Source organism: Pseudophryne corroboree, chromosome 6, assembly GCF_028390025.1.
Source record: "Pseudophryne corroboree isolate aPseCor3 chromosome 6, aPseCor3.hap2, whole genome shotgun sequence".
NCBI classification, from domain to species: Eukaryota; Metazoa; Chordata; class Amphibia; order Anura; family Myobatrachidae; genus Pseudophryne; species Pseudophryne corroboree.
In genome coordinates this window covers 767,405,608-767,421,028 of record NC_086449.1, presented here as the reverse complement: position 1 = coordinate 767,421,028, position 15,421 = coordinate 767,405,608, and the positions used below count along the sequence as shown (strand labels likewise).

Below are 15,421 nucleotides of genomic sequence, written 5' to 3'. Positions count from 1 at the left end.
CGGAGGGTGCAGGGCGCGGGGGGGGGCAGGGCGCCCTGCACCCTCCGTGACCGCTGTGTGCTGACAACAATGGCGCAATGTATAATACCTGTATGGCGAAAAATACATCACATATAGCCCTTGAGGCTATATGGATGTATTTAACCCCTGCCAGATAGCACAAACTCCGGAGAAGAAGCCCGCCGAAAAGGGGGCGGGGCCTATTCTCCTCAGCACACAGCGCCATTTTCCCTCACAGAAATGCTGGTGGGAAGGCTCCCATGCTCTCCCCTGCACTGCACTACAGAAACAGGGTTAAAACAGAGAGGGGGGGCACTGATTTGGCGATATGAATATATATTAAATGCTATAAGGGAGGAACACTTATATAAAGGTTGTCCCTATATAATTATAGCGTTTTGGTGTGTGCTGGCAAACTCTCCCTCTGTCTCCCCAAAGGGCTAGTGGGTCCTGTCCTCTATCAGAGCATTCCCTATGTGTGTGCTGTATGTCGGTACGTGTTTGTGTCGACATGTATGAGGAAAATGTTGGTGAGGAGGCGGAGCAAATTGCCTGTAATGGTGATGTCACTCTCTAGGGAGTCGACACCGGAATGGATGGCTTATTTATGGAATTACGTGATAATGTCAACACGCTGCAAGCCGGTTGACGACATGAGACGGCCGGCGAACAAATTAGTACCTGCCCAGGCGTCTCAAACACTGTCAGGGGCTGTAAAACGCCCATTTACCTCAGTCGGTCGACACAGACCCAGACACGGACACTGACTCCAGTGTCGACGGTGAAGAAACAAACGTATTTTCCTTTAGGGCCACACGTTACTTGTTAAGGGCAATGAAGGAGGTGTTACATATTTCTGATACTACAAGTACCACAAAAAAGGGTATTATGTGGGATGTGAAAAAACTACCTGTAGTTTTTCCTGAATCAGATAAATTAAATGAAGTGTGTGATGATGCGTGGGTTTCCCCCAATAAAAAATTATTGGCGGTATACCCTTTCCCGCCAGAAGTTAGGGCGCGTTGGGAAACGCCCCTTAGGGTGGATAAGGCGCTCACATGCTTATCAGAACAAGTGGCGGTACCTTCTACAGATAGGGCCGTACTTAAGGAGCCAGCTGATAGGAGGCTGGAAAATATCCTAAAAAGTATACACACACATGCTGGTGTTATACTGCGACCAGCGATCGCCTCAGCCTGGATGTGCAGAGCTGAGGTGGCTTGGTCGGATTCCCTGACTAAAAATATTGATACCCTTGACAGGGACAGTATTTTATTGACTATAGAGCATTTAAAGGATGCATTTCTATATATGCGAGATGCGCAGAGGGATATTTGCACTCTGGCATCAAGAGTAAATGCGATGTCCATATCTGCAAGAAGATGTTTATGGACACGACAGTGGTCAGGTGATGCAGATTCCAAACGGCACAAAGATGTATTGCCGTATAAAGGGGAGGAGTTATTTGGGGTCGGTCCATGGGACCTGGTGGTCACGGCAACTGCTGGAAAATCCACCGTTTTTTACCCAAGTCACATCTCTGCAGAAAAAGACACCGTCTTTTCAGCCTCAGTCCTTTCGTCCCTATAAGAGTCATATCTGCCCAGGGATAGAGGAAAGGGAAGAAGACTGCAGCAGGCAGCCCATTCCCAGGAACAGAAGCCCTCCAACGCTTCTACCAAGTTCTCAGCATGACGCTGGGACCGTACAGGACCCCTGGATCCTACAAGTAGTATCCAAGGGGTACAGATTGGAATGTCGAGACGTTTCCCCCTCGCAGGTTCCTGTAGTCTGCTGTACCAATGTCTCCCTCCGACAGGGAGGCAGTATTGAAAACAATTCACAAGCTGTATTCCCAGCAGGTGATAATCAAAGTACCCCTCCTACAACAAGGAAAGGGGTATTATTCCACACTATATGGTGGTACTGAAGCCAGAAGGCTAGGTGAGACCTATTCTAAATCTGAAATATTTGAACACTTACAAAAGTTCAAATCCAGATGGAGTCACTCAGAGCAGTGATAGCGAACCGGGAAGAAGGGGACTATATGGTGTCCCGGGACATCAGGGATGCTTACCTCCATGTCCCAAAAATTTGCCTTTCTCACCGAGGGTACCTCAGGTTCGTGGTACAGAACTGTCACTATCAGTTTCAGACGATGCCGTTGGATTGTCCAAGGCACCCCGGGTCCTTACCAAGGTAATGACCGAAATGAGGATTCGTCTTCAAAGAAAATGGACGACTTCCTGATAAGAACAAGGTCCAGAGAACAGTTGGAGGTCGGAGTAGCACTATCTCAAGTAGTTCTACGACAACACGGGTGGATTCTAAATATTCCAAAACCGCAGTTGTTCCGACGACACGTCTGCTGGTCCTAGGGATGATTCTGGACACAGTCCAGAAAAAGGTGTTTCTCCCAGAGGAGAAAGCCAGGGAGTTATCCGAGCTAATTGGGATCCTCCTAAAACCAGGAAAAGTGTCAGTGCATCATTGCACAAGAGTCCTGGTAAAAATGGTGGCTTATTACGAAGCGATTCCATTCGGCAGATTTCACGCAAGAACTCTTCAGTGGGATCTGCTGGACAAATGGTCCGGATCGCATCTTCAGATGCATCAGCGGATAACCCTATATCCAAGGACAAGGGTGTCTCTCCTGTGGTGATTACAGAGTGCTCATCTTCTAGAGGGCTGCAGATTCGGCATTCAGGATTGGGTGCTGGTGACCACGGAGGCCAGCCTGAGAGGCTGGAGAGCAGTCACACAGGGAAAAAATTTCCAGGGAGTGTGATCAAGTCTGGAGAATTCTCTCCACATAAATATACTGGAGCTAAGAGCAAATTTATAATGCTCTAAACTTAGCAAGACCTCTGCTTCAAGGTCAGCCGGTATTGATCCAGTGGGATAACATCACGGCAGTCGCCCACGTAAACAGAAAGGGCGGCACAAGAAGCAGGAGGGCAGTGGCAAAACTGCAAGGATTTTTCGCTAGGCGGAAAATCATGTGATAGCACTGTCAGCAGTGTTCATTCCGGGAGTGGACGACTGGGAAGCAGACTTCCTCAGCAGGCACGACCTCCACCCGGGAGAGTGGGAACTTCATCGGGAAGTTTTCCGCATGATTGTGAACCGTTGGGAAAGACCAAAGGTGGACATGATGGCATCCCGCCCGAACAAAAAACGGGACAGGTATTGCGCCAGGTCACGAGACCTTCAGGCGATAGCTGTGGATGTCCTGGTAACACCGCGGGTGTAACAGTCGGTGTATGTGTTCCCTCCTCTGCTTCTCATAACCAAGGTATTGAGAATTATAAGACGTAGAGGAGTAAGAACTATACTCGTGGCTCCGGATTGGCCAAGAGGGACTTGGTACCCGGAATTTCAAGAGATGCTCACAGAGGACTAATGCCTCGGGAGCTAAGAAGGGACTTGCTTCAGCAAGTACCATGTATGTTCCAAGACTTACCGCGGCTGCGTTTGACGGCATGGCGGTTGAACGCCGGATCCTAAGGGAAAAGGCATTCCGGAAGAGGTCATACCTACCCTGGTCAAAGCCAGGAAGGAGGTGACCGCACAACGTTATCACCATCATGTGGTGAAAATATGTTGCGTGGGTGAGGCCAGGAAGGCCCCACGAAGAAATTTCAACTAGGTCGATTTCTGCACTTCCTGCAAACAGGAGTGTCTATGAGCCTCAAATTGGGGTCCATTAAGGTTCAAGTTTCGGCCCTGTAGATTTTCTTCCAGAAAGAATTGGCTTCAGTTCCTTTAGTCCAGACATTTGTCAAGGGAGTATTGCATATACAGCCCCTTTTGTGCCTCCAGTGGCACCGTGGGATCTCAACGTAGTGTTGGGATTCCTCAAATCATATTGGTTTGAACCGCTCAAATCTGTGGATTTGAAATATCTCACATGGAAAGTGACCATGCTGTTGGCCCTGGCCTCGGCCAGGCGAGTGTTAGAATGGCGGCTTTGTCTTACAAAAGCCCATATTTGATTTTCCATTCGGACAGGGCAGAACTGCGGACTCGTCCCCAGTTTCTTCCTAAGGTGGTGTCAGCGTTTCACCTGAAACAACCTATTGTGGTGCCTGCGGCTACTAGGGACTTGGAGGACTCCAAGTTGCTAGACGTTGTCAGGGCCCTGTATATATATATATATATATATATATATATATATATATATATATATATATATATATATATATATATATATATATATATATATATATATATATATATATATTTATTTCCAGGACGGCTGGAGTCAGAAAGTCTGACTTGCTGTTTATATTGTATGCACCCAAAAAGCTGGGTGCTCCTGCTTCTAAGCAGACTATTGCTCGTTGGATTTGTAGTACAATTCAGCTTGCACATTCTGTGGCAGGCCTGCCACAGCCAAAATCTGTAAATGCCCATTCCACAAGGAAGGTGGGCTCATCTTGGGCGGCTGCCCGAGGGGTCTCGGCTTTACAACTTTGCCGAGCAGCTACGTGGTCAGGGGGGAACACGTTTGTAAAATTCTACAAATTTGATACCCTGGCTGAGGAGGACCTGGAGTTCTCTCATTCGGTGCTGCAGAGTCATCCGCACTCTCCCGCCCGTTTGGGAGCTTTGGTATAATCCCCATGGTCCTGACGGAGTCCCCAGCATCCACTAGGACGTTAGAGAAAATAAGATTTTACTTACCGATAAATCTATTTCTCATAGTCCGTAGTGGATGCTGGGCGCCCATCCCAAGTGCGGATTGTCTGCATTACTTGTACATAGTTATTGTTACAAAAATCGGGTTATTGTTGTGAGCCATCTTTTTTTAGAGGCTACTTCTTTGTTATCATACTGTTAACTGGGTTCAGATCACAAGTTGTACGGTGTGATTGGTGTGGCTGGTATGAGTCTTACCCGGGATTCAAGATCCTTCCTTATTGTGTACGCTCGTCTGGGTACAGTACCTAACTGAGGCTTGGAGGAGGGTCATAGGGGGAGGAGCCAGTACACACCATGTGATCCTAAAAGCTTGCTTTTGTGCCCTGTCTCCTGCGGAGCCGCTATTCCCCATGGTCCTGACTGAGTCCCCAGCATCCACTACGGACTATGAGAAATAGATTTATCGTTAAGTAAAATCTTATTTTCTCGTAGTCCGTAGTGGATGCTGGGTGCCCATCCCAAGTGCGGATTGTCTGCAATACTTGTATATAGTTAGCACAATAACCCTTTAGTTAAGCAATATCTGTTGAGAGGCTCAGTTGTTATCATGCTGTTAACTGGGTATTGTATCACGAGTTATACGGTGTGGCTGGTATGAGTCTTACCCGGGATTCAAAATCCTTCCTAATTGTGTCAGCTCTTCCGGGCACAGTATCCTAACTGAGGTCTGGAGGAGGGTCTTAGTGGGAGGAGCCAGTGCACACCAGTAGTCTAAAAGCTTTCTTTATAGTTGTGCCCAGTCTCCTGCAGAGCCGCCAATCCCCATGGTCCTTACGGAGTCCCCAGAATCCACTACGGACTATGAGAAATAGAATTACCGGTGAGTAAGTTTGTGTATGTGTGTATTTTTTTTTTTTTTTTAAGAAAACCCTGTAGTGTAGCACTTCGTATTCAGATTCAGCTGTGGTCACAGACAATATAGACATGCTACATATAATTTTAATCAGCATAAGCTGCTTATGCGTCCTATTCGCATCGTTTAGCAGCTTGGCAAGACTAGAAGGGCTGTTTAGCATGCAGGGAGGCTAGACGTATGTGGACACATCTGTAAAGGTAGACTCACTGCACATGTTGGTAAAATTGTTCTAGTCGTTTATTTTGCTGTGTAACTACTAAAGCCGAATTTTAGAGCACGAAGTGTATAACAATCACATGTCATTCTTTCCCCCCTTCCGCAGGCTCTCATTGAAATGTCCACTCCTGAAGAAGCTACAGCTGTCAAAGATTACTACCGTACACATCCAGCTATTGTAAACGGAAAGAGAGTTGGAGTTCACATATCTCAGAAATTTAAGTTTATTAAGGTATTTATCATTAGAACAAGTTCACTACTGGTCGGTGTGCTACGTGAACTGTTTCTATTGTCACCAGACTGCGCTCAGTAATATTTCCTCCAGGCTTCTAAGCTTAGGAGATATCAATAAGAAGTCTGGAAAGCTTTCTATTCCTTTTTATGGCTGCCCCTCTAAGGGTTAAGTAATCTGAAGATGGAAGCTACCTGCTTCACCCAATTACAGGCTGTTACAGCTTCCAACACCTATAGTCGTGGTAGAGAGTGTTTAACATTGTACAGGTTGAGTATCCCATATCCAAATATTCCGAAATACGGAATATTCCGAAATACGGACTTTTTTGAGTGAGAGTGAGAGTGAAACCTTTGTTTTTTGATGGCTCAATGTACACAAACTTTGTTTAATACACAAAGTTATTAAAAATATTGTATTAAATGACAGGCTGTGTGTATAAGGTGTATATGAAACATAAATGAATTGTGTGAATGTACACACACTTTGTTTAATGCACAAAGTTATAAAAAATATTGGCTAAAATTACCTTCAGGCTGTGTGTATAAGGTGTATATTAAACATAAATGCATTCTGTGCTTAGATTTAGGTCCCATCACCATGATATCTCATTATGGTATGCAATTATTCCAAAATACGGAAAAATCCCATATCCAAAATACCCCTGGTCCCGAGCATTTTGGATAAGGGAGACTCAACCTGTACAACATTAAAAAATGATACGTGGTAATATTGACTGTATGTGTGTATAAAATATAAATTATATATTTTACAATATATCTCGCACACACTTTACTTCGACTTCATCTGAGGGACACTTCGTTCCTTCAGTTGGTGGTGTATGAGAAGGATGCTGGTAGCTTTCCTCAACCTTGAGGGGAGGAACTTATATACCTTTAGAGTTTGCTCATTAAGTGCTGATGCCTCTATCCCTCACTTACCCCATGGTTAATAGTGTTCACTCTAGGGCACAAGTGCGTGTGCCAAAATGGGGTGTGGTCATGCAAATGGGGGGCGTGGCCACTTGTCGGTGGTTCAGTCCACAGACGGGGGGCGTGGGCAGCCAGCGCCCTCACTGTTGGGGGCGTGCCCGGCATCTACAGAGGTGCTGGGCTTCCCCCAAGCTCTGACAGCGTGAATGGATGATGCGCGCAGTATCTTTACATACTGAGGGCAGAAAGCGGGTGGCGGTTTTAGCAGGGCGCAGCAGAAAGGGCAGGGTGGGTTTAGCCCTTAAAAAATCGGGCAGGGCGCGGCGCCCTGCTAAAACAGCCTAGAGTGAACACTAGTTAAGAGTGTCCCCCATATGAAGTCGGAAAATAGGATTTTAACTGGTAACTTTGAAAAATCTTTCATTCATACGGGACACAGGGTAACTGGCTATGCAGGAGTTTGGGCTACAAGTAGTTATGTTTCTTACCAGTAGTCCAGGCTCCCTCTCCCCTACACCCAACCCCCAGCCTATTGACTGTCAACCTATCATTCGGAACCCATAGGGGAGTTGGAACCTGGGCTGCTGGAATGAGTCTCCAGCCCAGCCACCTATACCCAGTGTCAAGACTATGCCCCTTTATTGACTACAAACAAAAGCGAGCAAGGTTCTCCTGCCTAGGTAACCAGTGTAGTATTAGCGTGCAAAGTTAAGACAGAACCTTGTGGCTAATTGATTCTCCACCTATAACCATGTTCATAGTTTGTTTTGTTTTTTTGTATAGAAGTTTTATCCTTTGTTTGTTGCTAATTTATTTTTGTTCCCTGACCATTAAGAAACCAGACTGGAAGGCTGACAACAAACCTAATGCGAGACCAGAGTTTGGTTCTGTTGTACATCTCACCAACTTGCCCAGTTCTCGCTTTAGTGACACTGCAGTCACAATGCTGGCCGAGGCATATGGCAAAGTGAAAACTTATATATTAATGAAACTGAGGAACCAGGTAAATGCACCTATATGTGAAGTTAGTCATGTGAGTTTATTTTCTTTTTTTTTTTTTTTTTTTTTTTTTCTTCTTCTTTTAGTATTTCTTTAGCTTGTGAGTCCTACATGTGAAGTGAGCGGTCATCTTTGCTTGTTTTTGTAGGCTTTTATTGAAATGGAGAAGCCGGAAGACGCTACTACCATGGTAGAACAATGTGCGAAAATTCCTCTAATGTTTAAAGGAAATAGAGTGAATGTAGAAATCTGTTCAAGATATAAGCATCTTGTTCTAAAAGTAAGTACGGTGATCGGATATTCCTACAGATGGTACGTGTGCACCCAGGTCCCTCTTACTGTCTTGTTTTCTGGATTTGTTCCCAGTTGGAAGGCACTGCGGAGCAAATTGTAATTTCTGAAACACTCAATATGTGTATGATATGGTAATTCCTATCTGCAAATACTAGTCTATACAACACCAGTTCTGTGTTTTTTGTTTGTGTATATACGGTGTCTTACATCAGTGTTATGGTGTGTATTGCACTGCAACGAATTGTTGGATAAAGGGAATAACACTAATGTTAAACTGAAGAGGTAAGCCCAGTTGTGTGTTTTTTTTTTTTTGTTTTTTTTTTTTTTTTGGGGTCTGGCTCAAATTGTGAACCGAATTAGGTGTTAGAATCTTTTTCTGGAGGAACTTATAAGGAGTGCGGGAGAGGTGAGAAAAATAAAAGCAAGACGTTTTATATTGAGAGTTAAGAAAAGGAAGCTGGTGTGGTTTACAAAAGAGGTATCAAGTGTCAAAACAAAAGTTGGCCTTTAGGCAATAAACATACTCTGAATAAGAAGTAGTATATTGTCACGATAACACGCGTCCACTGTAAAAAGGCACCGATTGTCTGCGAATCATGATAAATTCGCCAACGAGCCTATTCAATTGTCTGTTAAAATTGCGTTGCTGTAATTTTACTGCTGATTTCAATACATCAACTGAGCAGGTGATAATTTTGGGGGGAAATCCCTATTTTAAGTTGAAAATGTTGGTATTTGGTTCTGAATACCTGGGACCAACCCCTGAATGACTGACTAATTAGGCATTTAAAATGCAAAATGATGGATATCAGGGTACAAGGCATGGGACAGGTATATTGTGGTGAGACAAGTATTTTTAGACTTGCCAGCTGGGATTAATCCATTATATATATATATATATATATATATATATATATATATATATATATATATATATATATATATATATATATATATATATATATATATATATATATATATATATATATATATATATATATATATATATAGTCAAAAAGAATAGGTGGCACTCAGACTTATAATCAACGTGAAAACTCCGCCAGGAGATTTATTGTGCAAAACAAGTAACGTTTCGGGGACGTGTCCCCTTCCTCAGACAACCAAAACATAACACGTGCATTGTATAAATAGTGTATCATAACCCCACTTACCCCCTTCATCATGACTCCCAGCTGCGTGGACCACGGCTTGCCTCGGCGTCTCCCGACCCGTACTTCCGGTTTCGGCGTCACCGCCCAGCCGGAAGTGACGCAAGCGGGCTTCGCCGATCACCATGGAGACGCACCGGGAGCCCTGGCAATACAAAAAAACAAAACAAAACACGAATACTTAATTGCGGTGAGAAACTGACACATGATAAAACAGCGCTCAATCAGAGCTAGAGTGTCAGAAAAGTAAAATCACTTCTTAAAACACAAACATTTAAAAACGAGAATGGTGTTAAAATAGTGTTGATAACATTAAAAGGTGACAAATAAAACAGGTGCTGCAAAATCTTAACTCCGGTACTCTTTTCTTCTAAAATATCTGCCTGGGTGGCAAAGAGCTAGAATGGCTCCTGGTCTACGGGGCAATGTGCAAATGTTATAATGTGTGGACCCAGGTAGTGTTACCCCACAAAGATGGAATCCGTCACTAGATGGCCCTGCTCCTTCACCGCAGTGATTCTTGGGTCAGTATCCTAATTACCCCAAAGATACCCCAAAATTGATTGCCACATGCTTTAGACTCACCACGGTATGGATTAATTCATAGAAAATTAATTAGTCCAAGGGACTCATTTAGCCCTTTGGGGGCTAAACAATCAAGGCGGAAAATCCACCTGGATTCCAACTGCAGCAATTTCTTTCCTCTATCACCACCTCTTAGAGAGGGCTAAATGAGTCCCTTGGACTAATTAATTTTCTATGAATTAATCCATACCGTGGTGAGTCTAAAGCATGTGGCAATCAATTTTGGGGTATCTTTGGGGTAATTAGGATACTGACCCAAGAATCACTGCGGTGAAGGAGCAGGGCCATCTAGTGACGGATTCCATCTTTGTGGGGTAACACTACCTGGGTCCACACATTATAACATTTGCACATTGCCCCGTAGACCAGGAGCCATTCTAGCTCTTTGCCACCCAGGCAGATATTTTAGAAGAAAAGAGTACCGGAGTTAAGATTTTGCAGCACCTGTTTTATTTGTCACCTTTTAATGTTATCAACACTATTTTAACACCATTCTCGTTTTTAAATGTTTGTTTTAAGAAGTGATTTTACTTTTCTGACACTCTAGCTCTGATTGAGCGCTGTTTTATCATGTGTCAGTTTCTCACCGCAATTAAGTATTCGTGTTTTGTTTTGTTTTTTGTATTGCCAGGGCTCCCGGTGCGTCTCCATGGTGATCGGCGAAGCCCGCTTGCGTCACTTCCGGCTGGGCGGTGACGCCGAAACCGGAAGTACGGGTCTGGAGACGCCGAGGCAAGCCGTGGTCCACGCAGCTGGGAGTCATGATGAAGGGGGTAAGTGGGGTTATGATACACTATTTATACAATGCACGTGTTATGTTTTGGTTGTCTGAGGAAGGGGACACGTCCCCGAAACGTTACTTGTTTTGCACAATAAATCTCCTGGCGGAGTTTTCACGTTGATTATAAGTCTGTGAGTGCCACCTATTCTTTTTGACTACATACCGGTGGGCCTGCTGGTCCACAAGGAAGGGCACCACAGCCAGTTATTTCAGAGGAGTGACGGGGCAAGCTTTTTGAATATCTATCTATATCTATCTATCTATCTATCTATCTTTTTATTTTTTTTCTCTGACGTCCTAGTGGATGCTGGGTACTCCGTAAGGACCATGGGGAATAGACGGGCTCCACAGGAGACTGGGCACTCTTAAAAGAGAGATTAGGTACTAAATCTGGTGTGCACTGGCTCCTCCCTCTATGCCCCTCCTCCAGACTTTAGTTAGAATCTGTGCCCGGCCAGAGCTGGATGCACCTAGTGGGCTCTCCTGAGCTTACTAGAAAAGAAAGTATTTGTTAGGTTTTTTATTTTCAGTAAGATCTGCTGGCAACAGACTCACTGCTACGAGGGACTGAGGGGAGAGAAGCAAACCTACCTGCTTGCAGCTAGCTTGTGCTTCTAAGGCTACTGGACACCATTAGCTCCAGAGGGATCGAACACAGGGCCCGACCTCGATCGTCCGTTCCCGGAGCCGCGCCGCCGTCCCCCTTGCAGAGACAGAAGAACCAGAAGAAAAATGGCGGCTGAAGACTCCGGTCTTCAATAAGGTAGAGCACAGCACTGCAGCTGTGCGCCATTGTTCCCACAGCACACCACACGCTCCGGTCACTGGTGGGTGCTGGGGGGGGGGCGGGCTGCAATAAGTATACCTTTTGGCAAAATTGCACATAACTGTATATGTGCCTAATCCCCCGCCATTAACATTATTAAAAAAGCGGGAGATGCCTGCCGCGGAGGGGGCGGGGGTATCTCCCTCAGCACACTGGCGCCACTTTCTTTTTCATCCACTAGGGGTCACTGGAGTACTCTTGGGATATGGACGGCGTAGCAGAACAAAGGCACTGAATATTTAAATTTAGAACTCTCCACCCCTCCATATCCCAGAGTACCTCAGTGTACGACCCCAGTGTTTTTTCGGTGCTCACAGCACTAACATCGGCTTGTGGGAGTTCCCACACTTGTGGAAGATTTTATTAATTTTTTTTATTTTTACTTTTTACACTTCCCTTCCCAGTTTCTAGAAAAACATGGGTCCGGGATGGTGCCGCTGCAAGGCAGCGCATGGCGTGTCGGTCCTCACAAAGAGCACCCTCAGCCACAGGCAGCCTACTGTCTCCTGCAAGCTGGACGGAGCTTACAGATAGAAGCCCCGTCGCAGCCATGAACTGAGACGCTAGACGGAGCTTACAGATAGAAGCCCCGTCGCAGCCATGAACTGAGAAGCTAGACGGAGCTTACAAATAGAAGCCCCGTCGCAGCCATGACTGGAGACATGATCAGATAAGGTAGGCTGGGGAACGGGACGGTCAGCGCAGGCTGCCGCCCGCTATGTGGGGTATTGTAATGCCGCTTCCGCTGCTCATACATCCGCCCGTCAGACGCCCCAGCCGCTCCATACGGCAGCCGCTACGTCCGGCCATCCCAGCCGCTACGTCCGGCCGCCCAGCATGCCAGAACCGGCGCCGCTCCGTCCACCCGCAGACAGCGCTAAGAGTGACAACGGGCCGCCGCTCCGTCCGGCCGCCTAGCAACGGCCACTCGCAGACGCTCCGTCAGTCACCAGCAGAAGCAACGGAGCGCTCCTGGTGACCTCCGCTGCTCGGCAAAAGCCTCCCTGCAAGAATTCCCTGGCTTCCCGCTGAGACACAGCGTTACAGGGAGCACGGGGGGAGGTGGAATCTGGCGGATTACAGCGGCAAGGTGATGTAAAATATTCACTAGATAATAATGATGGTGAGGCATGTATTGTAACACTGGAGGCATGTATTGTAACATGCCCTGTGATTATTTAATGTCTGTTATTATCACTGTATAATAAGGCTATTGAGCCTATATTAATGATGGTGAGGCATGTATTGTATTACTGCAGGAATGTATTGTAACATGCCCTGTGATTATTACTGTATAATAGGCTATTTAGCCTATATTAATATTATCACTGTATAATACGCTATGAGCCTATATTAATGTCTGTGAAGAGCATATATATATTTATTCACACTAGAGCATGTGTTGTACCCTGCTTGTGATTATCATTGTATAATAGGCTATATTAACACTGAAACAATTGTTCTGTGATTATCAGGGTCAGCATGGCATTGGGGCCATTTTAACCATGCTTCCTGTTTTACAGTTGTAATTCCGGAACATTCCTGCCATACATCTCTACGCCACCAGAGGCGCAGGGGTGTTAGTGGGAATTTTTGGTTCTGGTTTCACATAGGCTGCCCATGTGAACTGCTTTTCAGCCAGAAATAAATATATATTACCTTCAGATAATAACTTTACTAAGTCGTGCAGGTGTCTGTCCGTTGCCTATTGTGGTGTCTGTATGCATAGGGGTGTCTGTATGCATAGGGAGTAAGGCTCCAGCGCAGACTAAAAATACTTTTAAACGAGACATAAATCTACCACATGTTCACTGTGTGTAGGTTTTCAGAATCCCAGATCCTATGTTAAACATTGGCAATTCAAATTAACTCCGCTCGACAAGAGCGGTAAGATCGACGGAAGTTATTCCGCAAGCTCTAATGAAGGAGTCTTTCCAAAGGTACAATTTTCCTTTGGGTACCAAGGTGTTAATTTAACTGGTCTTATAATTTAATGCAGTCGGATAATTCTATGTCACACCTCACATTAAACCAGCACAGATAGTGCGGGGTTTGGGCAATCATACATTGCTAATGACCAGTGAGTGAGACAATGTCTCGAATTTACAGAGACTAAGGAGACTCTAACATCTAATCCGTCGAATTTAATTAACAACAGATTTTCAATGAATTTCTTATTTAGAATATCTGACTAAGATTTAAGTCTATTTACCCGTTTCCACATCTAAGTGGGAGAATCCACCATTGGTGAATTCGTCTGTGTCAAACATTATAAACACCCAAGATACATTTGGCTCACTAGGCGCTCTATGTATGGAAACAATGACGATCACGTTTGACTTATCGTTAATACAAAGCGCCAGAGTATCTCTGTAAAGCTTCTGCTGACGGCTGTTACCTCGATTCTCGCTTTTTAGCGTCGCTAGTTTCAGTACGACAAGGCCAGAAGTTGTTTAATAAATTTCAAAACGAAAGTCTTTAGAATCCAGTCTTTTCAAGGCTGTGGTACAAGTCAAGACTTGTAACACCAGGGCGCTAAAGTCAACAAGACAGTGGCTTGACGACCTCTTAGGCCATCTCGAATTTCCAATTGTTGAAGCGCGCCTTTACACATATGCCGGGTTTCCAAACATCCACTCATGGATATATCCGCTATTTAAAGGTTAAAATACTGCCTGTCGGACGAAATTAAGAGTTTTGGCAGGTTGCCATTCAGTCTCTGCTGTTTTCAGCTGTTTTTATTTCCAGCCATGGTACACCAACAGAGTCAGGGTTACTTATTCCCCTCTGTTTGGCGTAACGAAACCAGAGGGCTCCGTCGCAGTCTCAATCAGCAAGTCACTTACTGCAGTTTGGAAAATGGAATTTCTGCGGTTAGTATTTGCATAATTGGAGCCACAAAATGGCACAATTGCGCTTGATCTTCAATACCCATTCCGGTTTGGTCACCGCATCACAGGTTCTAGAGTTTTGCAAAACGCCACAACCATTAACCATTTCATCTACCGTTTGGCTTCTTGTCAACGCCTCGGGTATTTACCAAAGTGATGTTGGTGATAGCTCATCTCAGAGCCCTGCCAGTGACAATCGTTCCATACTTAGACGATCTGCTCATAAGAACTCTGTCTCAACAGAGATTCTTCTTACTGGCGCTACTAACGTACACCATGGTGGCAGGTCAAGTTCAAAAAGCAATCGCATCTAATTCCGTCTCAACGACTTCAATTCCTAGGTATGATTATAAATACGGTAAATCAAAGACATTTACACCAGCAAGAACAAATATACCAGCTAGTACAATTTGTGCAAAAGCCACGCACACTAGCGGTACATTGGTGTATTCGCCTATTAGGAACAATAATGTGTTTTCAAAGCGCGTTAGTTCGCTGGCCTTCTCTCGCGTTTCCCACAGGGGGGCGAGGGTGTATATACTCTGGACGAGAGTCTCAGAGGTTGAGGAGTTGTAGTTAAAAGCAGCGACAGGGGTTCTAAAACGGATCACGACAGATTGCTGTCTATAAATGTCCTGGAACTCCGTGCAATTTACAATGCACTACATGCTTTGCTTTCAGTCTGTCCAAGTACAGTCAGACAACGCAACGGGAGTTGCATATACATCAGGGAGGACCAAGAAGCCACATGGCAATGCGGCAGGTAGCTTGAATCCTCAATTGCCCAGAACACCATTAGGTGATGTTGTCACCAGGGTTCATTCCGGAAGTGAATATCTGTTAGACAGATGATCTCACCCATCGGGATTTATATCCTGAAAACTGGGCATTCAATCCAGAGGTGTTTCATATGTGAGTCCACAGAAGGGGTTACCC

General features: G+C 45.0%; 1 protein-coding gene across 4 annotated transcripts in view; it reads left to right on the top strand.

Annotated features, from left to right (window-relative positions):
• LOC134933423 (matrin-3-like) overlaps positions 1-15,421 on the top strand; it is a 117,356-nt gene that overhangs the window by 47,204 nt on the left and 54,731 nt on the right. For all 4 annotated transcript variants that reach the window (XM_063928624.1, XM_063928625.1, XM_063928622.1 and 1 more), the window contains 3 exons: positions 5,883-6,008; positions 7,776-7,943; positions 8,088-8,219. In XM_063928624.1, the coding sequence (XP_063784694.1) occupies positions 5,883-6,008; positions 7,776-7,943; positions 8,088-8,219 (426 nt within the window). The remainder of the gene's footprint in view (positions 1-5,882; positions 6,009-7,775; positions 7,944-8,087; positions 8,220-15,421) is intronic.